The sequence below is a fragment of the Lichenostomus cassidix genome, chromosome 1 (assembly GCF_008360975.1).
Source record: "Lichenostomus cassidix isolate B80296 chromosome 1, HeHo_3.0, whole genome shotgun sequence".
Lineage (NCBI taxonomy): Eukaryota > Metazoa > Chordata > Aves > Passeriformes > Meliphagidae > Lichenostomus > Lichenostomus cassidix.
This window is the reverse complement of record NC_139479.1, coordinates 104,557,230-104,578,039: the sequence shown is the minus strand read 5'-3', so window position 1 is coordinate 104,578,039 and position 20,810 is coordinate 104,557,230. Positions and strand designations below refer to the sequence as shown.

Below are 20,810 nucleotides of genomic sequence, written 5' to 3'. Positions count from 1 at the left end.
ATGTACTAAGTTGTGGAGGGTGGCTTGGGGATTTTTGTGTGTTTTTTTTCTTTTCAATCCTTTGGAAAAAAACCACACACAAACTCGCCCATGCGTTTAATTTTCAATTGTCAGAAAATTGCCCTTAAAGAAACTTGCCACTGTGTCATAGTTTCTAGTACTGACAACCTACTATGGCAGTGGAATAGTAAGCTGGATTGTCTTGGAGTCTGGGTTTAATTAGATTTAATAGCAATCCCATTAATAGAAGTGTTTAGTTTTGCTATCACTTACTGTCCTGCACAATCTTCCTGAAGAAATGAGGAGACAAAGGATATGAATCAAGCCTGCAAGAGCCTACATTATCCATGGCTGATGGTCAAACGGAGAAGAGTAGGTCTTAAGTTGTACATTCCAAGGTGAATTTCAGGATTCTCTTCCGTTTTCTGGCGGATGGAAGGCAGACCTGTATTCCTTACAGTTATCCAGCATGACAAGCCAGTAATCAAGAAGCACCAGCTGCTTTGGGAAAAGTAGATTTTTTGCTTTTTAACTTCTTTAGTCTCTGGTCAAGTCCTCACTGGCAGCAAAGATGAGAGCCCTTGGCCACCCTTTGCTCCTTTAGTAAGACTGAAAGCACATTTTGAGATAAAGGCATCTTAGTCAACTTCTCATCATATTGGAGGACTTACAAGACAAGAACTGAACACCTACAGCAGAGCAAAAGCCTAAACCAGTGTGATCATGGAGCCCCCCCACCAGCTCCCATAGGGTTCTAAAAGCTTCTGGAAGAAACACACCGTTTTCTTGTAATGTGCTTGCTGTAATTATTTGGGTTCTTGATTTAAAAAGTGCAGTGTACCTAAAAGGCCAAGTCTCGGGGCCCTGTGTTAATAAACACTGTCATGTAAGGGAGTGTGAAAGAGCAGTGACTTGCAAGGAGAGAATAGAAGGGTGGGCACAGGATGGAGAACCTTCAGTAGTGATGGCTTCGACCATCAGGGCTCCCTTCTCCAAAACACACTTACTAGCAGTTCTCAGTGGCTATGCTGAGTTGCTGACAGTATCTTATCTCTCAAATTTGACTCCCTTTATTATCCCACATAGGTATAATTGCATGAATTAATTATAACTTACCCTTACTGTTCCTTACTGCATAACTGCCTCTGTGTGTTTGGAGCTTAGAATGTTATGAGTCGCTGAGCTTTGTGGCCCTGCTGAGTTAAAGCAACCAAACTGGGAATGAGAGAGTCACAGATAAATACCAGAGCTGTCTTTTATGCCACATAAAACATCCAGCCACTTACAAAGGCTGTTGAATGTATTCCTTGCATAAAGATATATCACATGTGTTCTGTGAGCTGGGCTGACTACATTTCTTTGACATGGTTACTTAGTTAAGGGGTAAAATGAAAATGTTGATGTGTATCATAACAGCCAGTGATTAGCCCGAATTGTGCACTGGCTTGTCCAAAAGTGGTAGTGGTCATTAGTGGTTTGAGGGATGCATGCTGGATGGTAGGAGGTTTAGGGAAACCTGGTTTGTCTTATTACCAAACTCAAGATTTCAGCAGCTGCAAAAATATTAATGGGTTTGCATAAAATTTACTCCATCTTTAAAACAAAGACTGACTTGCATGATCAGTGTTACTCATGATGCTTGCCTTTTTGGCTGTTCAAAATGGCATCTGCAAGCACCTGCAAGGGTAGTGTTTTCACATTAACAGTGATGTAAGCTTAACCTGATCCCTTTGAAAAGGTGGATTTAATATTTTGACTTTTTTTTCCTTCCTGCAATCTGTTAGCAGAAAGTTCTTAAGCATTAAGCTTTCAATGTACAGATGCACACCTTTTAATCTAAAGTAATTTTAATATTCCACTTGGTAGAGTAAATCCTAGGCATTGTACTTACAGAAAAACAAAAGTGTAGTAGTACTTTCGGATATTTTCACTTTATTGATTTCTCTAGAAACCTTTTCATTCCCATTTGAAGTAATTTTGTGTATTTTCATCTGTGGCTGCACAAAAGCACTGTTGGATTGCTAAGAATGTATCCATTTTCTTCTTATTATTGGAGGAACTTGAAGAACCCAGGGTTAAAGGAAGCAGCAGAATGAAGAGATATATTTTGGAAGTTGTATTGTCTTCCAATGAAGCAACTGTCAAGACAAATTCTCTCCTTCCCTTCTTTTGAAAACTGCGTTATTTTTCATTAAAACTGAACTATTAGTCTTTGCAGTTGTGCATTCCATAGCCAAAACAAAAGATTTCAAGCCTTTTATAAGCATACTACAGTGTAACTATGAAATGCCACACACAGCAATTTAAGGATTGTAGCCTTCCCAGCTTCTGGCTTTTTAAATCTTCCTGTTCTTAGTTTGAGCCTTCGCATATGTCATTTCAAAAGTCATTCAGTCAGCCTTTTCCAGCGAGGTAGACTTTAGGCTTAACTGTACCTACATCCTTCTGAAGTGGTGTTCATAAAATACTTCTTACTGTCCCATTCTAAAGACTTTCAAAAATATATAGGGTAACTTGTTCTGGAGCTTCACTGTCCATACTTTTAGACTCCTAGTGTCTTGCCTAAGTCCCTGGTGCTTCGGGTTAAGTCCTTTACTCCTTGTGTGTCCCCTGTGGAAATTACAGTACACTTAATTCCTTTTATCTCCCATGTAGTGTTGGGTGCTTGTAGACAGTGTATCATAAGTCCTCTCAGATCTCAACTAAACAGCATAAATTCTTTCCAAGTATTTGGATACATTTCATACACCTATTGTCATTTTTTTCTTCTCATCTAGGCCTTCTCCTTCTTTAGTCTGCTTTTTTTCTGCGCTGTGGCAGTCGAAACAGTAATGAAGACATCAGCTTAGTTCTTAAGAAAAATAGGTGAATCTCTATAAATATCCATGTAGTACTCTGACAAAAGTGTAACACTTCCTGTTTTTTTCAGTTCTGTGATGATGTGAATTGCAGATTGTACATGAGTCGGCTGTAGCTCCTGGATCCTTCTTGGCACAAGTCCTAGTCAGTCCTCATTCTCTAGCTGTTCATTTATTGTTTCTGTGAGTAGAATTTGACAGTGGCTTCTTCTGTCACCTTACCTAACTCAGCCATCACTATGTGTCTTCATGACATCTCCTATTTCAGGGATTATTTGTGTCATCTTCATCCAGGTTCCTGGGAGTTTAGCCAGCTTGGTATGTCAAGGTCCCTGCTTCAAAATGTCAGGAGTCCTGTACCTTGAGGTCCTCTTTTCATCTTACAGATTCACTTGTTGCTTTGTGCCATGATTACCTCCCTGCTTCCCTATCAGTGTAAGAGTTGTCAATTTAAGGTGTTATCATGGTAGGATGTTGTAAATACAGTTCAGATGGGGAAGCTGTGGGATAGTGGTGGCTAATATTTACAAGCTCTTGCACCAATACAGCAGTTTGACTTGGCTGAATAGCTTCAGGGGTGCTGGGCGCTCTCCCCCCATCCAGTTTTAACCAAAACTGGCACATACAGCCACCTAAATTCATTAAATCTTCCCACAGGGGCCTGAGACCACTGTGAATTCAACATCACAGAACAGGTGGCAGTATATAGAATCTTGCTTAGCTCTGCTTGTAATAAATAAACCAGATGTAGTCTCAATTTCATTTTTTTTTCTTTTTATATTGTTGATATGTTGAAATTGGAATCTTGCTGCTGGATTTTCATGCTTGGCAGCACTCTGTTGAACCCATCAAGGCTGCTCCTTCATTTTTCTCTCCCTATTCCAGCTGTTGCATCACTGTGGATGTTTAGTGCCTGTCCCTGAGTTCAGTTGCTACTTTAGATCTGTCCCTCATGCTGAGTTTCTCAGCCTACTTAAGCTTGAAGTTCCTTCTCTCTGCCTCCTCCTCATATAAGTACCGAGTCAACAACACAGTAATTATTTTAATGACCTAGGCAATAACTAAGTGAGAACCATTTATTTTAATGATGATAGAAACTTCCTAAGTAAACAGATTAATAAGTTTTTAGAAAAAAGGGAAGATCTATGGGGATAGATACAGTGTGTGTAATTATTATATATAAACTAGTATATTTGTCACAAATTTCAATATGCAACTTAAAATTGCTTTGTAGAATTACAGCGTCCAGCTCTCTGAATCCTATGTATCAGAAGCACACCTTGTGATATAATAATTTTGTAAACCAAAAATACATTTCTTAGTAAAACAGTTGATCAATTATGAATGTTAATTTTAGTTGAGTAAATATGAATGCACTAAGCCAGACTGTTGATGAGCAGTTTCTTCCCTCACAGAGAACTTTTTCATAAGCGAATTTCATTTACTAGTCATAGCCTGGTTAAGAATGTTTGCATTTTCTAAGGCTTTTTGTCGTTACAGTAATAAGTACCTTTATGAGGATGAGCCAGTGAGAACTGAAGTGTTCTGTGGGCTACATGAGGAGTATTACAATATTTGCATATGTAAATTAAAGTCAGGTAACTATAAATTTGGACGAGTGGCATTCTTACACCTTTATGAAATGTATCCTTCAGCCTATCACAGAAAACTTTTGTGTCTGAGAAATACTTTGGGTAAAAGTAATTTTTTTTTTCTTCAAACTTGCACTCAGAACAGAAATCTGTTGGTCAGATAGGAAACTTCAGTAGTTCAGTTTCAGTTTTCAGGAGCTCTGCTACTACTAACTGTAACAAACATCCCCATGTAAGAATTTATAAAACATGAAGAGAGTTTAAAACAAAACCAAAAAAATGCTGCATGAATTTAATGTATTATATGTACACTTCTATAATGTATAAACCCCTGACAGGAGTGCAAACTGTGTAGACAAGGTTATATATATATGGTTTTTTTCTTCCTTTTTTGGATTGTAGAAAGAGGAGTTTAGTCTCAGACTGTTACCCTTCTTTTATGACTTCTATTGAGATCTCTTCTTTATAATATGATTGAGGATTCAAGTCATATGTGAGTTGTTGCAGCTTAATGAGTTTCTGTGTCAGCTGAGATGCTGAAAAAGACATTGAACCTGCTCCAAGTACAGCAAGCATGAGCTAAAATTCATTAGCTTAAATCTCAAAACCATTTTTATTTTACATTTGCTATGAACTAAAAGCTTGCATGGAGTAGGTTACCATGGATTACCTGATATTTATAAATGTGTGTTTCTGACATAAATTATGCTACTTAAACCCTCTGTGACATGAGCTGATTGCACCACTTACATGTAGTGGTAGTACCTGGCAGCAGGTCTTCACTGTACTGTCTTTTTTTTATGCAGAGCAGGAAAAATATATGAAAAGAAGATTTCTAAAGAGAGTCCTGTAGTGTCTGCTCCAAAACCCTTGCATGCCAAAACAAGCTCTTTCGGCTTATCTGCTTTTGGAAAGCAAATGGAAGTAAAAGGTTTTGGGTTTAATAGGAAAATAGTGTAATCACTGGTAATATGAATGCTAATAAACTTCTAAATGCATAGGGTGGTGGTATAGATGAATAAAGATTAAGGAGCTAGGGAGGTGCAAAGAAGTTGAATATTTTAATGGACGTGTGTGTTGGAGTTGATCCAGATTTTTATATAATGGTGGAGGTTTTGTTAAATACATAATTTTCAGCTATGTTAAAAGTTCTTTTCTAGAAAATACTCCCCATATAGAGAAGCTGACTTCTTAATCTAACTTTCTTTATTGTCATATAAAAATTTCATCACTCTTAACCTGCCTAGAGACTAGCTCAAGGAACATTCCTCTCTGTAAGGAAGTGACCAGAGCAATCCCATACTTGTCCATCAGCATGTGTGGCTGCTGGGTTATGACTATTTTTCCGACTTTGAGAACACAGCTAGGCTCCAGGGAAGATAAGGTACTGTGTGTGGCTCCTTGTAAAAGTGCAAAAAATACAACACCAGCACCACATTTTGGAGCACAATAGGTAGTGTGTGTGTGGTGAGGGGATACTCTCATCTCTGTTGACCTTTCTAGTCTCCTGCTCTCAGGCTGTAGGACAGAGCCAGGTTTGCATGTGACCAAGGCTGAAGGTGGTATTTTAGCCCAAATTATTTTGTTCTCAGCATGGCAGCTTATTTATCAGAACTTCTCTGGGGGAGACTTCTGCCGGTGGTGGTTGTAATTGCTTTAGTACTTCTAAAGGAGAATTTTAGGCATCTGAGTTGGAGTACCCTTCTGCTATGCTGGAAGATCTGAGCTGACTGTAGAAGACCAAAACTAAAATTAGGAAGTGCTGCTTTTATAGTAATAGTGTTTTTCCATGCTTCCAGATCATGGCAGATTGCCCATTGTACTCTGCAGGTAAGAGTGCTCCCTTTAAAGGCTCACTAAATAAAACTGAAATTGAACCACTATTTGGAGGAAGCAGGGCTGAGTTTAAAACTAGGTTTTGAAGATGCTGGTGTTAACAGCAAAGTTTCTTTACAACTTCTTTAACATTTCAGCTTTCTGCAAGGACAGGTCATCCTGATTTCTGTTCATACATGGCTATGGCAGTGATTTTTGTATACTAAGTTCAGTATTTTATTCTGATCCAATGAGAAAAAAGGAAACACCAGGGAGATAGAGGAATCTACAGTCTCTACAGCAAGTCAGCCCATGCAGGAGTAAAGTCAGAATGTAGACAGACAAGTTCTTTGCAGTAATTGGATCGGCCTGTGGAAGGAGAAATGCAGAGAAGCCTCTTGTCTTTCTTGGTGAGCAATTGCCAGTTTCAAATCTGGATCTCTTTCTGCCAGAGCCTTTCAGCTTCTAATGGCCAAACCCCAGGCTAGAGACAAGTCCCTTTCAGAACTCTTTGGGTAAACTTTGCCTTGGAATAGGGAGACTCAAACCAGATTATGCTCTATGTGCATGTCTCTCTGATACTGCACACAAAAGTCTCTTTTGCACTTTGCCTTTATTTCTGTCTGTCTGACTTGGGAAATGAGACTTTTGACCCTTGAAATGGTGATAATCAGTGCCCTTGACTTTTCTGAAGGTCTTGTGCACCTGATGGACATTGCTGTAGGCTCTAGCTGCTCTAAAAGCTTGGCTGCACCTGATGGGGACATGATTTGTGTTGTGGTGTGTAGCGGGACCTCACCTGAATCAGGAGCAGGGATATTGTTGCTGCCCTCAGGAAATAAGGAAGTTTATGCAGGATATCAGTATTTGATCCTTTAGATAGTAAGAGCTGGTGAAGGAGGCAGGAGTAGGGCTGTTGATGGTCAGTAGTCCATCCAGCATTCCCCATTAATCCAAATATGGATCCTCATTTTGTCTCCAGTATTTGTTTTCTTCGTGTTGAGATGCAATACTTTCTGTAGACAAAAATCGGATTTAAATATGTTCAGAAAAGGAATGCACAGACAGGATAGAAAATAATTAGGTTGAGTAAGGAACTCTCCCACTTGTTATGAAACTGTGAAAGTATTTGGCTCATCAGGGTACAGAAATACTTGTAGAATCTGGGGCTGTGTTGGGAAAACTCTGTTACATGTTCGTTCATGAGGAGGAAGAATCAACTCTGCTCAATTAAAGTATCCTTTTTAAGGAAGGGTCTCTTCATCATGTGTTCCCTGAAGCAACTGATCTCAGTAGCTGAAGTAATGAATTTAAGTTTTTGCTTTAAGAAGGCTTTCAGAAAACATGGATTCCTAAATTTGGCCCCATAGTTTTGTGAAACTTAAGAACATTAGGAGCAAGAAGAATTACAGCCCATCATATCAAGAGCAAGCTGCTGAGGTTTTTATCTGGCCTGGAGGCAGAAGGGAGGTGTTAGCAGGGTTAATGGTTGGAAAAGCATAGGGCACAGGAGGGATGGACTGGAATGGTGCTCAGCAATCCACATGGGCTCTTTCCTCTACAGTAAGACTTACCTTTCATTCTGTTTCACTTTTAATTTTGAGAAAGATAGTTTTGCTTTTCAGATGTGATTGATCTCACTGGAGATGATAAAGATGATCTTCAGAGGGCAATTGCCTTGAGTTTGGAGGAATCAAACAGGGCATTCAGGGAGACTGGAATAACAGATGAGGAACAAGCCATTAGCAGGTAAACAACCAACTTATATAAAGCAGAAATTAAATTAAAGAGTTGGAGATTGGCCTGTATTGCTTTTTTAAACTTTTAACAAAGAATAACTTGTTTACTTTTACTTGTGCTACTGATATGCTTGGCTTCAGGATGTTGCTTTAATGTATTGTATGTTCTACACTGGAAAATAGTCAATTATGTGTGGACTAGGATTTAATAGTATGTTTCATATTGACGTATTTGTTTAAATATGGAGGAAGTGGATGGAGATAGAGAATATGTGGTCATATTTAAATAGGACCTAAACCCAGAAGTTTCTCTTGTGTACCAGGTAAAAAGCAAGAAAACCAAAATATAATTAAGAGGCTAATAAATACTCTGACCTTTTTTTTGCAGTGTTCATTTTACAATAACATTTTCTTCCCTCTTTGCTAAGGCTGAGATTGAGGCAGTGGGTATTAATATTATGACTTGAGTATAGTAAATGCAGCTGCTCTGTTTTAGCTGATGAAGTATGTTATTAACCTATTTAACAAATAAGATGTACCAGCTTTGAGTGAAGTTCTGGATTTAAAGTTTTATAAACTTAACTCTCTCAGTCTGGCTGTGCTATGAGTCTTTGAGTTAACTTTTGATCAGATTTTATGATAACTTTTTGTGGAGTGTATGTTTTTTGTAATGTTGAAATAATTACGATGTAATTGGGACTTGAACTAGGCCTGGGTGTAGGGTTGTGTGGGAGGGATGTATCTTTTTTTCCATCTGTTATTGGCCATGGAGAAATGTTGAGTATTTCATTTGTGGCTGGCCTTGTTTTAAGGGAAACAGGCAATGATTTGATCCTTGATAAGAGGTAAAGTAATGCCTCCTTGTAAAAGACCAATTTTATAGAAAAATAACGTAGATGGGATGGATTAACCACAATAATTCTTTTTCTCAGTTCATTGTGTTTGATGGGCTAAATCACATATTAGAAAATTCCATTTCTGAGAATAAGGATATTTTATTGCTTTATTTATATTATCAACAGTAATTTTCTTTTTCCTTTTGAAAAATAAATATGCTAATTGCAAGAATAAACATACTCTTCCTCCCCCCATCTGTGATAAAAGCTGTCTTATATGAATTTAAGATAATGTATTTTAGGAGAGAGGGAAAGGAAGGATGAGAGGGATTTATATTCTCATTAATAACTGGAAGAAGCTTTTAAGGGGTTGTTTTTTTTCTAAGACCTTGGTATGTGCATGTATACAAGAGAATGGTGGAAGTTCTGTCCAGTTTTTTTTTTTTTTTCCAAAAGGTCAGTTCTGGCATGTTCCTTTTTGAAGGGCAGAATTGTTGTAATTACAGAGTTGTGAGTTAGTCAGGCACTCAACGAGATGGACCTATTTCTGGAGATGGAAAATTTTCTCAGTCTTTTCCCTTCCCCAAGCCTTGACTACTTCTGCTGTGCTTAATTCTTGGGAACCTCAAAGATTTAGGACTTCTGCTGTACACTTTGTTTTTCACTTTGGAAACTAAAACCCCTTCCTTGGTCTTATCTGCTTAGCCCATAACTTAATATTATAAATACTTTCTATGTAAATTGCAGTGTATATTTTTCTGGCTGCAGAAAATATCAAAGTATGCCTTTTCTTTTTTTTTTTTTTTTTTTTTTAAATGTACAAAGGCGTGTAGACAATCTATTTGGTTATTCACAGAGAAAATGTTGGTTTTATGAAGTAGACACTTGCACCTAATGGCAATGTTGCACACAGTAACATGTGCAATGCCCATTAAGAGCTTGCTGCAGGTCATATCCCCCTTGGTGCACTGCCCCACATTTTCTGTGCTTGCTGGAATGTTCTTTGGACCATTTGTTCCACAAAGTCATTTCACAAATGCACACAAAAATATTCAGTGAAGGATCCATAGTATTTCATGACAGAAGGAAGTGAATGGGACTTTACTTGTGAATGGAGGCAAAGAAGAGTGAGGATCTTGAAGGTTTTGGCAGCATTGAGACATTAGATCAATTCAGTAACGTATCAAGAAGATCTCTGAGCTTGTAGCAGATTATGTCAGTGTTGGACAAATACAGGAAGTTCAGAATTCTTGAATTCTTGATCCAAACTGTTCAATCAGTTTCCTTGAGGACAGAACTTCAGACCAGTTGTATTTAAAAAAAAAAAAAGACTTTGTAGTTAACACCCCACAGAAGAATATTGGCACTCCAATAGAAAGCACAGGATCTGTGCAGAACTTCTCAAAACAAAGAGTAGAACACTGTGATTGTAAACAAGTCAAGCTATAGCCATTTCTTTTGATTTTCTAGATAAAACAAGAAGCAGAAATCAAGTAGGAGGTTGATAAGCAAATTTAAACTGTGGAAATACTTAATTTTTAAAATGCAGGCCCATGTGCATGTTTAAATAGTTTTTGGTGTGGAGGATATTTTTTCAAAGGTATTCATAGTGGCTTGGAACCTAATTTGCACAGATTTTGTTAGGGTTTCCAAGGGAGAATTAATGGAATTTCTTGACTTGTGTAATTAATGTTGTAATGCACGTAGAATTTTGTCTTCCTGAATGTAATTGCTTTAGGCTACTTAATGAGGACAGATTTGATTACTGTGTAGGTGTTGAGAGGAGTGCATCTGAAATGTCCAAGTGTCCAAGCTGAACATCTCGTACATGGCACGTTTATAATGTCTTTTACTGTTTCCTCTTTAAATCGCCCAGGGAAATGTGCCTGAGCAGTGTATTTCCTATTGTGAAAAGTTTCTCCTGTTTATATTACTTTTCCTGGATTGAAGGAGTCTGAAGCCGGCCAAATAGGGCTTCACTAGGAAGCCAGTGAGATATTACTGGAAGGAGAAATCAGCCAGCCTCCATTGTGCCTGTGGTAGTGTCCTTATAAAAATGAGTCCATGCTGTCAGTGGTAAGGATGTGCACATCCCCGGGGCTTTATTTAATCATGGTCGTTGAAACTGCTGGGGACTCTGCACTGTGCTTAAGCAGTGTGTGTGTAGATCTAAGGTGAGACTGTGGAATGCTGTAGTGTCAGGGGTCTATTTCTGGATTTCCAAATGTAAGACAATCACAATACAAATACATTTCCGTGCTCTTTTAGCTGAGTTCTGTAGCATGTTGAGTGGGCTCCCTCAGAATGGTTTGACTGAACCTTTGTGCTCTGGACTCGCCTTGCCCAAGGGTTTTTGCTTTGTCTGGTGAGCCCTGTGCAGTTCTGCAAAGCTGCTTGGCTGTGCCCAGCTTGTTACAGAGAAATAAAACACTGCTTTCAAGTCTCCTGCCAAGCCTGGCACTAACTAACCCTTGCTGCAACGTTTCCCTCCCAACAAGATTGCAGCCCTTGGAGGTGGGGGAGCCATAGGTCCCATGAGTCCAGGGTGATGCCAAACTCTGCACGTAGCTGATGGCTGTGTGCTGGAGACTGTGCTGTTGTCCCCAAGGGTCGCCAAGTGGGGCTTCAGCTCTGCCATCAGAATTGCTAAACCCTTGTAATAACTCTCTGGAAGGATGCTTGTTTTATCGAGCAATATAAGATTCTATATGCAGGTGACGTCCCAGATTGTGACTCTATGAATGTAAGATAGTAGACATTTTAGTATGAGATATCCTCACTATACTGGTAAATAAATTTATTTATGTAGCTTTTGAGCTGATCATTAGGTTCCTATTTACTGTGCTCACTATGCTTTATTTCACTTTTCATTTTTGATCTAACTGCATCACAGCTATCATCTGTGAAAACTAATTTGGCACATAGAATGTGCAGTCATTGCGTGTGCTCTCTGAGGACAGATAATGTTATAAGTAGAATTAAGGAAAAGATACCATGAAGCCTTTAGAATCAAATACTTCATTTACACAGGGAAACACATTTGAGGTGGAGCTAGAGATGAATAAATCCCTTACCTGCTAAAGAAATACAAACTCAAATACAAGGAAGAACTTCTAGTAGGTATTTAAGCTGATGAATGGTAATACCCATGGGGTCAGGGAACTGTTTCAGTTTCAGAACATGTATTTTTCTGAACTTGAATCTTGAAATATTCTTGAGCTTGGGGGGGAAAGAAAAAGGGAAGTTTGATTGTTTACCTGTATCACAAGTGGTGTGAAGTAGGTGTTGTAGTCCTATTACAACATCATTTAAATTTATTCCAGTCTGTCAATCTTCCTGCCAGTTTTAAAGGTCCCTTCAATTTAGTTTAAACAAGATTTTAATCAATTCTACCTGCATGAGAAATTATTTGAACTATGTATGATATTTTTTAAATTGATTTCAGTGTCCCCATTGACCAACTTCTGCTCTCAAAGTGGAGATACACAGGTCATCTAACACTTTTGAAGGATTGTATCAGTGAAAAGGGAAATGAATTTGACTGCTTCTTTACATTTTGGGATATTCTTAGTAGAAAAGACTCCTAGAACAATCAGCTACTGAAGAGTAGTAGCTCTATGTCAAACCAGAGAGTCTTAGTGGATTATATGCCTGTCCTTTCAGTACTGTTTATAAGGTGGTGTAAAAAACTAAGTTGGTTAATCCTTAGGAAATTACCTGTTTTAGGTTTTCCTGAGACAAATTGATACAAAAGTGGTATTTGTATCAAATGGTCTCAAATTTAGAATGCCTCTTTTTTTATTGCCTTATTTTCAAAATAAGTATTGATGACAAATTATTATGTCCCCCAGAGCAGTTATCTGCAGTATATTCATATGCTGCTTCATAGTTCTTGGTAAGATACCTTTTCGTTCTTTGACCGGCACATAGCTTGAAATAAAGATGTAGTTAGGAAACTGAGCAATTATGGGGAGGGGGCTGTCACTTTCTGTGCTTTTTCTAAAATGTTCAAACTTTGTCCTTTAGGAGCTCCCTTTACAGACCAAGCTAAACCTGCCTTTCTTTGGTGTTTAGTGAATCTAGGACTGAGAGGGTGCTACTCTTCATGCTGCTCAGACTGCTTAGATGCTCATGATGCAGCTTGGGAAATCCTGTGCTTGATGTTGGAGAGCAGCTCAGCCTTTTGCCTGAGACTTGGACTAGATGGCTGGGGGCAGTGACTACTGTGTCAGTAGTGCACACGCCAGGCTCTTGCCTTGCGAGTTAGAGCCACTGTTACATGACCTCAGTGCATCCATCTCCATCCTTCTGTTTAGAATATACCTACCACAAATTGCTTCTAAGGTGTACCTTGTCACCAGGCTAAGCATATGTGCTGATAGAGAAATAATGTGTTGAGTGGAGCTTCAGTTGGAGAGCTTTACACCCATCTGATCTTACTGTCATGTGAAATATGGATATTCAGCATAAAACACATAGGAACAGTTTCCAGCAAAGAAAGTGGTCATTGAAGCATACAATTAAAGTGTTGGGTGGCATTTGAAAAATTGTGGGGAGATGTCTTTCCATGGCTCATAAAGTAATTACTTGCCATGTAAAGTGATTAACACAGTTGCATAAGTTGCAGAAATGGAAACTCAGAAAACTGCTTTCATTTTTGAAAGTTGCCTAGCTAGCTTTGGCTTTCTGTCAGTAAATGAGAGATTGGTGACTTTGTGCTTCGCATAGCAATAACAGCATTTGTAGATGAAAGCTATGCTATTAGTGCTGCCTAAAATTTGTCCATCCTGTTTGAATCTGGTTCTTAAATAATTGATGGCTTGCAGACATGGCTCTTGTATCTAGAGCTCTCACAGGAGATTCATTCACTCACTGATACCATTTTCTAAAAGGTAATGGAATTACTGTAGCATGGCTAAAAGTAAAATAGCATCTTACCTTTAAAGACATGTTATTGCATATAATATATTGTGTATGTTGCTCAGCATCAATAAGTGAATGATGTCATTATGATGTCTGTATTTCTACCTGAATGTATTTTACTACTTGGTGGTGGGGTTTTTTTGTTTTTCTGGAGTTTTTTTTTCCTCACATTTTTCCCTCCCTTCTGTTCCTGAAGAGTTCTAGAAGCCAGTATTGCAGAAAATAAAGCAAGTTTAAAGAGGACCCATCCAGAGGTATGGAGTGACTCTCCAAACCCTTATGATCGAAAGCGGCAAGACAACTGCCCAGTAGGATTAAAGAATGTTGGCAACACGTGTTGGTTTAGTGCTGTCATTCAGGTAAGCACTCTTCAATTAGCTGTGTGCTCTCTTCATTGTGTCTATTGGGAGGTGAGTTAGCTCATTTTAAGTGAATAACTTAAAATAATCTGTTTTCCTGGAAAGTTTAGGCTACTGGATGAGGTGGTTTTGAGCATTGCATATTTTTTACATCTCTTAACGTATCCATCCATAAGTCAGATTGAAGTGTAGAAAGTACTGGTAAACATATCTAAGTGAAGCTTCAAAATATTTCTTATTAAGAAGTTGTTGAAGGAATTGACTCTATGAAGATCCTGGGTGTGTGCAGCTCATGCTGACATCAGTGACAATTGTGGATATGTAAAACCATGGGAAAATGGGATTACAGATGAGGAACCGACTTTTTATATTAAAAGGAGTGCATGCAAATGACTGAAAAGGGGTGGCAGACAATGGAGGTAGGTAGAGGAAATGAGACACACTCAGTCATGGAATGCTTACTAGAATGCCTGCAAGGGGATACATAGCTGGGTAGGGTAAAAGGAGGAATAACTGATACAGAAGGAAACTTCAGAAGAACGAAGAGGAAGGTCTGATATGGGTGCAATTGCATCTGATTTTGGTTGTTTTATGTAATGCAATCAGTGTGTGTGCTGTTCTTTTAAAGATAAGTTGAGTAGAGAAATGAGTACAGATATTGCAGCTTGCCTGGTGAAAGCTAATGTTTTAATATCAATAATGGATGTATATAAACTTTATCAATCCATCTTTTAGGAGATTTTTTTTTTTTAGAAGGGATTGCTTAACCCGTGTATGTTTCTGTAAATAATCTGTAGATCTACTGAAAAGCATCCTAACCCAAAGAAAACTGAGGATGAAACTGGAATAAAATAGTGGGAAATTTATTTTTAGTCTACAAGAAACAAATTCAGAGTATTGTAGCTTTTCATAGTCTGAGGTTTTGAGAGGAAGAAAATAAAATATTTAATACCCATTTTTAACAAATTACTGTCAGGCTGAAGCACTCCAGATACACTAATACTGTTACTTTCATACTGGCTGTTGAAAGATGGCTGTTGTACTTCCGGCTGAGTCCATTTAGATCAATGTTCTGCCCAGCAGTTTCCACAAATGGATGTTCACAGAGGAGTACAAACAGTACTCATGATACTGCTCTGGTAAAACACTCCTGAGCCTCCCACTACTTTTGTCTCGGAAGAGTTATTTTAATCCTTTGCAGTTTATTTAGTTGGTAAACTGCAGGGGACCTCCCTTGTATGTACTTGTCTTCCTTGAACCTTGCAAACTTCTTGCACCCATAGGCACCTTTGTGTAGGAATTCCACAGTTGTGCTTCCTATTGCATGAAGAACTGTCTTGATTTTGTTTGATTTTCTGAACCTGGCTCCCACTATCTTTGTCTAGTACCCTCCATGTCTCCTGGTGGACCAAACAGAAGTTGATTGCCATTACAATTCTGTGGGCTGTTGTCCTACTCTCTTTCAGCACCTGAGTGGTCTCTTTTCCAGGCTGGATGCTGAACTGCCACCTATTGAATCTGTTCTATGCTCTGATCAGCTTTGTTGCTGTTCTTCAGATCTTTTCTAGCGCTAGTAGCATTTTAGCTGGGGACAAGGAAAGCTCTTGAGATGTGAGTTGGCTATGAATTTGGGGTGGTATGATGGAGGGATACAAGCTCTTCAGGAAAGACAAATGGGGATGACAAGGAGAGGCACTGCCTTCCTCCTGAAGGAGTAGCTCAAATGTGTGTGGAACTCGTGTGGGACCAGGTGGCAGTTTAAGATGAGTCTGTGGATTAGGATCAGAGGAGAGGCTGGTAAAGGTGCCACTGTGATCAGTCTGTTACAGACTAGCCTCCTCAAGATGAGGATGTGCACACAGCCTTCTTGAAAGGCAAGGAAGTCTCTGGATTACAGTCTGTGATTCCCATGGGAAACTAATAAACATCCTGACCCTTTCTGGGTCTGATACAGCAGGACAAAAGCAAACCAGATTTCTGGAGGGTATCAGGGACAGCTTTGTGGTGTGAGTACTGATGGGCCAGCTAGTGGTGATGCACAGCTGAATTCACTGTTCCCTGAAATGAGAGACAGAGTAACGTGGGTAGTCTTGACTACAGCAGCAACCATGAAATAGTGGAGTTCAAGATCCTGATGGGAGTGAAAAAGGAATAACAGGATCCAGATCCAGTGTTCAGGAGAGCAGACTGTCTTCTTCTGGAACTTGGTATCTTGGATTCCGTAAGTGGCAGCTTGGAAGGGCAGAGATGCTTAGGAAAGCTGACAGCATTCCCTGATAGCCATAAGAGTCCATTCTGCTCTCAGGGAGCTCACAGCCAAGCTTCAGTGCAAGCAGGTAGTGTGCAGGATCTGGAAGCAGATAGGCTGCTGAGGAGGAGACTGGACATGTTGTCCAGGCATGTAGAGATGGTATGAGGAAAATGAAAGCTGACCTAGAGTTGGTGTCTCAAAGGTTGTCTAGGGTAACAAGAAAAGGTTTTCATGTTACACTCCTCATGGAAGGCTGGACGAGGAGAATTTGGTTTTATTTCTGAGTAGAGCAGGTGAGGTACTCAGTGCCTGGCTTTGCCTCAGTATTTACCAGTGAGATCTCCAAGATCATTGTACATTGCTGAGGGAACTCCTGAACAGAGGTTAAAGATTTGAGTCAGATGTTACTTGGGGAAACATGAGCCATATAAGTCCACAGGACCCACTGAACTGCATCCAGTGGTGATTAGAGACAGTGGGAAAAAGTCTTAGCAAGGCAACTCTCTCATTTTTGAAAAGTCATGGAGAATAAAATGTCTCTGATTAACTGGAGCCAGGTTTTTTAGAGCAATGCATATTGGGAGGACGAGGGGCAATAGGAGTCACTGAGATAAGGAAGATGAAGCCTGGATATAAGAAGCATTTTTTCCCATGAAGACAGGCAGGCAGTGGAGGCTGCCCAGAGAGGCTGTGCAAGTTCTTTCAAACCTTGGGCCTGAAAAACAGCCCTGAGTAGCCTGGTTTGATCTCACTGGTGACCTCCTGTGAGGTCAAAAGGGAGGCTTGACAAGAGACTTCCATCAGTATCTCCTGAGCTAACTTACCCTGTTATTCTATACTAATGTTTTCTGTTTCATTCTATCTTCCCTTCTTAATTGTTTTATTCTGCTGTAAACTATGATTTTACTTCATGGGTTGATCTGATGCTGGCATGGAACCATCTGCCATAAATTCAAAGTTTTGAATAATACTAGTTAGTTTGGTGCCCATCATTTTCTATAAATTCCAGAGTTGCTTTCCACCATGTACTTCACTGTACATATAGCAGTTTTGAATTTAGCTTTCTTGTTACATAGATAATCAGTCTCAGATGATGGTTCTGTCAGTTCATCCTTTCCAATTCTTGTTTTTACTACCCTGCATATCTCTTTAATGAGCAAACATGGTCAAAACTTGCTGTCCTTTTTAGATCCCTTCTGATTTTTACTTACCAGTGCAGCATTTGTGAATTTGCAGTAACCTCCTTTCAGGCTGGAACAGATGGTTGACTCTTGCTCTTCTCTTAATTTTTGATTGCCTATTTCTTTGTGCCTGGACCTTCCATCTCACCTCATTGGTGCTTAGTTAAAACCTTTTGTTGAATGACTTCTTCAGAAATTACCCAGAAATCCCAGTAGACTGCATAAACTGGTCGACTGTTATCCATGTTCTGCTTGACTTGGAGGTTTTTGGTTTTGTTTGTGGTGGGTCATTTTGTTTGTTGGTTTGGTGCTTTTTTTTAATGGGAAGGATTTACTTACCTGCATCTTGTTTGTAAGTAATGCTGAAGGTAATGAAATGCATAGATTTCTTTAATTGCTCTATGGCACCCCTTCCCACTGAAGTTATGTTCTTAGGCCTCTTTTCTTTCAGCATTTAGTAAGCTAACAGGAATTTGAATTTTCTGTTTTCCTAGAGATCTTCTGATGCTTCCCTTGTTCATCTCTCCCCCTTTCCTTGTTCCATCACATGGATAACTCTTTTTGCAACAGCAGAAACATTGCCTTTCTGCTAATAGAAGAAAACATTTTATTTCCATGAAGATCTTTATGGAGCTGATATGACTTGGTGTTTTACCTTCTCTGTTGTGTAATCAGATTTTACGTTCCTAGTAGTCCCAAATCTAAAGATGACTGATTTTATGTGTATGTGCATTTCTGTAAAAGACTTATATATAGAGGAAATTGCAAATCTTTAAATAAAGGTTTTCATGGAAACTTTAATTTGTTAACCACAGAGATAAGAGCAGAGCCCAGAGAATGTAAAAACCTATGCTAGACCTATGATCTCATGTTATTTATACCCAGTGTGCAACTTTATACCTTGAAAACAGATTAGGAAGAGACCTAGCTAGTTCTTATGGTCACCAGCCCGTACCATATGAAAGTCTGTGGTGTCTGGAATTATAATGGCTTGATCCTAAAGGATAGTGAAACTTCTGGAGTTAGGTCTATGGAATGTAATTCAAGCAAAACATTGAAAGATTTATAACTTCAGTTGGTTGAAAATTTAGGTTATTAATATTATCTGTCAGCCAAGGAGATTTATGTTTCAAGCAACCATCGTAGGAAATTCAATGCATGTTAATTTAGAACATTAGCTAATACCATATTTATTTATCCACAGAGCAGATTGACTACTTGGGTTGCATTTACTGTGTAGAAGTATTCTCTTGCTTTCTTTGGGAGGCTTCTGTAACCTGACACATCACATAGGTCAACAATATCTAAATGTTAACTACTGCCAATCACAGTGATATATTGTGTAATATAATCTAAAACTAAATTGCAAAGAAAGAAAAATCTTCCTTCTATTTAAGGGGTGCTTGTTAAGGGGAAAAAAAAAGATTGTCATTTTGATGCTTTCCTTTTGCAATGTATGTTTTTTATAGGCACCAATTAACTCACTTAGTGAAATGCAGTCATAAATGGTTTGTTGTATTTGCATTAAGAGCATGAAATTCCTCAAGAGAAGTTTGCAGCGAGTGACAGCAAACTCTAACAAGATTCACACATTGCTGGAAATGCTGCCTTTAACCTGTATATTTTTTGTGCCTTAGAGAAACAGGCACATGTGGAAGTTATCCTCTTCTGCAGGGAAAGGGGAGAGGCTCTCTTCAGAGAGCTACAAAACAAAGTTTTGCTTTCAACAGTTACGTTCAGTGGCATTAAAATGAACAGTAATATTTTTCCCACAGTGTGACTTCTAAAAATCTGCCCTGCTGTTGAGGACTTCTGAATTGATAATAACTTGAATTTAAAACTGAGTCCCCAGGAGAATATGTTGAAAACTGTGTTCAGTCATATTCATTTCTTCCTCACCTGCCCGGAAATTAGTCAAGTTCCTCAATGACTGTTCTATGTCTTCTTGAACTTGTAACAAACCTACATTTGGGACAGGAGTTCACCCATGAATGCTTTTGGTACTGTTTAGTTAGATTAACATTTATAAAAAGACCCATAAATCTTGAGGCTTTAGAATATTTCTAGGTTGATTGTGTGTTGTCTTTTTTTATTAATTTTTAAAAATTCTCATTATTGTAGCTACATATGTCTGCTCTTGAAATAGAACTTAAGATATCAAGTTCTTTAAAGAAACAAAACATAAATACACCACTGTATGTTTTTACTTTTCTGCAGTAGATTTTAGTGGCTCCCTTATGAAAAGGTAACATCACAGTTTTTCTTGGCTACAAGACTTTATAGCCTGAAAAGAGCTTAGAAATAATACATTTACAGAACTTATAGAGCAGCTCCTTTGTGCCGTGCTGAGCATAAGTTAAAAGTTTGCAGGACATGGGATGTAGAAGGCAAATAACTCACAGGACATGGATGTGTTGTTGGAATCATGTCTTAGGCTTGCTGGCTGTGCAAGTTCTCCCCCAGATTTTTGCTGTAAGACATTGCACCAGACTAACTTTTGGAGTGCCAGTAGGGTTCTGGTCGTGTCAAGAAGTAATGTCCTGGCAGGACCTGCCCTATGGCAAAAGTGACATGGGAGATCTGAGGTCATTTAGTGAGTGTCAGTGACTCAGTGTGCCAAGGCAGATTTCTGTGGGAGGAGGGAAGTGTGTAAGGAATCAGTGAAAACTGTACTGTAAATGCTGCTGTTTCCCCTTCCTCCAGTCCCATTCCTCATGTATCATGTGCATTCTTTCCCTCATGACCTCCAGAGGGCTGGATTGCGGCCCCATTCTTTACCAAATGAGGTATCCTGAGGGGCTTGGCATCTCCACACTCTTTTCTTTGTAAGTCTGTCAGAGTCTGATCAGTCTCAAAAATTAGATTTTTGTTTTTCTTCCCAAAAGTGCGTAGCTTGCTGAATAAAGGTAACAAACATAACTCTCCAGGGGTACTCTTTAAGTTTTTTTCTCATGGTCCCTAACACCACTTCTGGCATTTTACTCTGTTGCACTGTGTTTGGGAGCAGCCTTCTTGTTTTCCTGATGTCAATATATGTGGGGTTAGGATCTCCTTTGATCCTAGTCTTCTAGTTCTGGGAGGAAGTGAACCAGCTTGATGGGTGAGAATCAAGCAAGTATTTTCTTTCCAGTTGGTGGCTCAGCTACTGTTCTTACCAATATTGTTCATCTTTAAAGCAGGCTACCACAAATATCTAACTTCTGCATTATTTTATGTTTCTTCCATTTTTCATGATGAATGGAAAGGATTGTGGTGG

The 20,810-nt window shown here is 38.9% G+C and overlaps 1 protein-coding gene across 3 annotated transcripts in view; it reads left to right on the top strand.

Moving 5' to 3' along the window:
* Window positions 1-20,810, top strand: part of USP25 (ubiquitin specific peptidase 25) — a 97,280-nt gene that overhangs the window by 30,004 nt on the left and 46,466 nt on the right. For 2 of the 3 annotated variants that reach the window (XM_085074873.1, XM_085074884.1), the window contains exons 4-5: window positions 7,891-8,014; window positions 13,960-14,122. In XM_085074873.1, the coding sequence (XP_084930999.1) occupies window positions 7,891-8,014; window positions 13,960-14,122 (287 nt within the window). The remainder of the gene's footprint in view (window positions 1-7,890; window positions 8,015-13,959; window positions 14,123-20,810) is intronic. The other variant, XM_085074889.1, reaches the window with a different exon arrangement.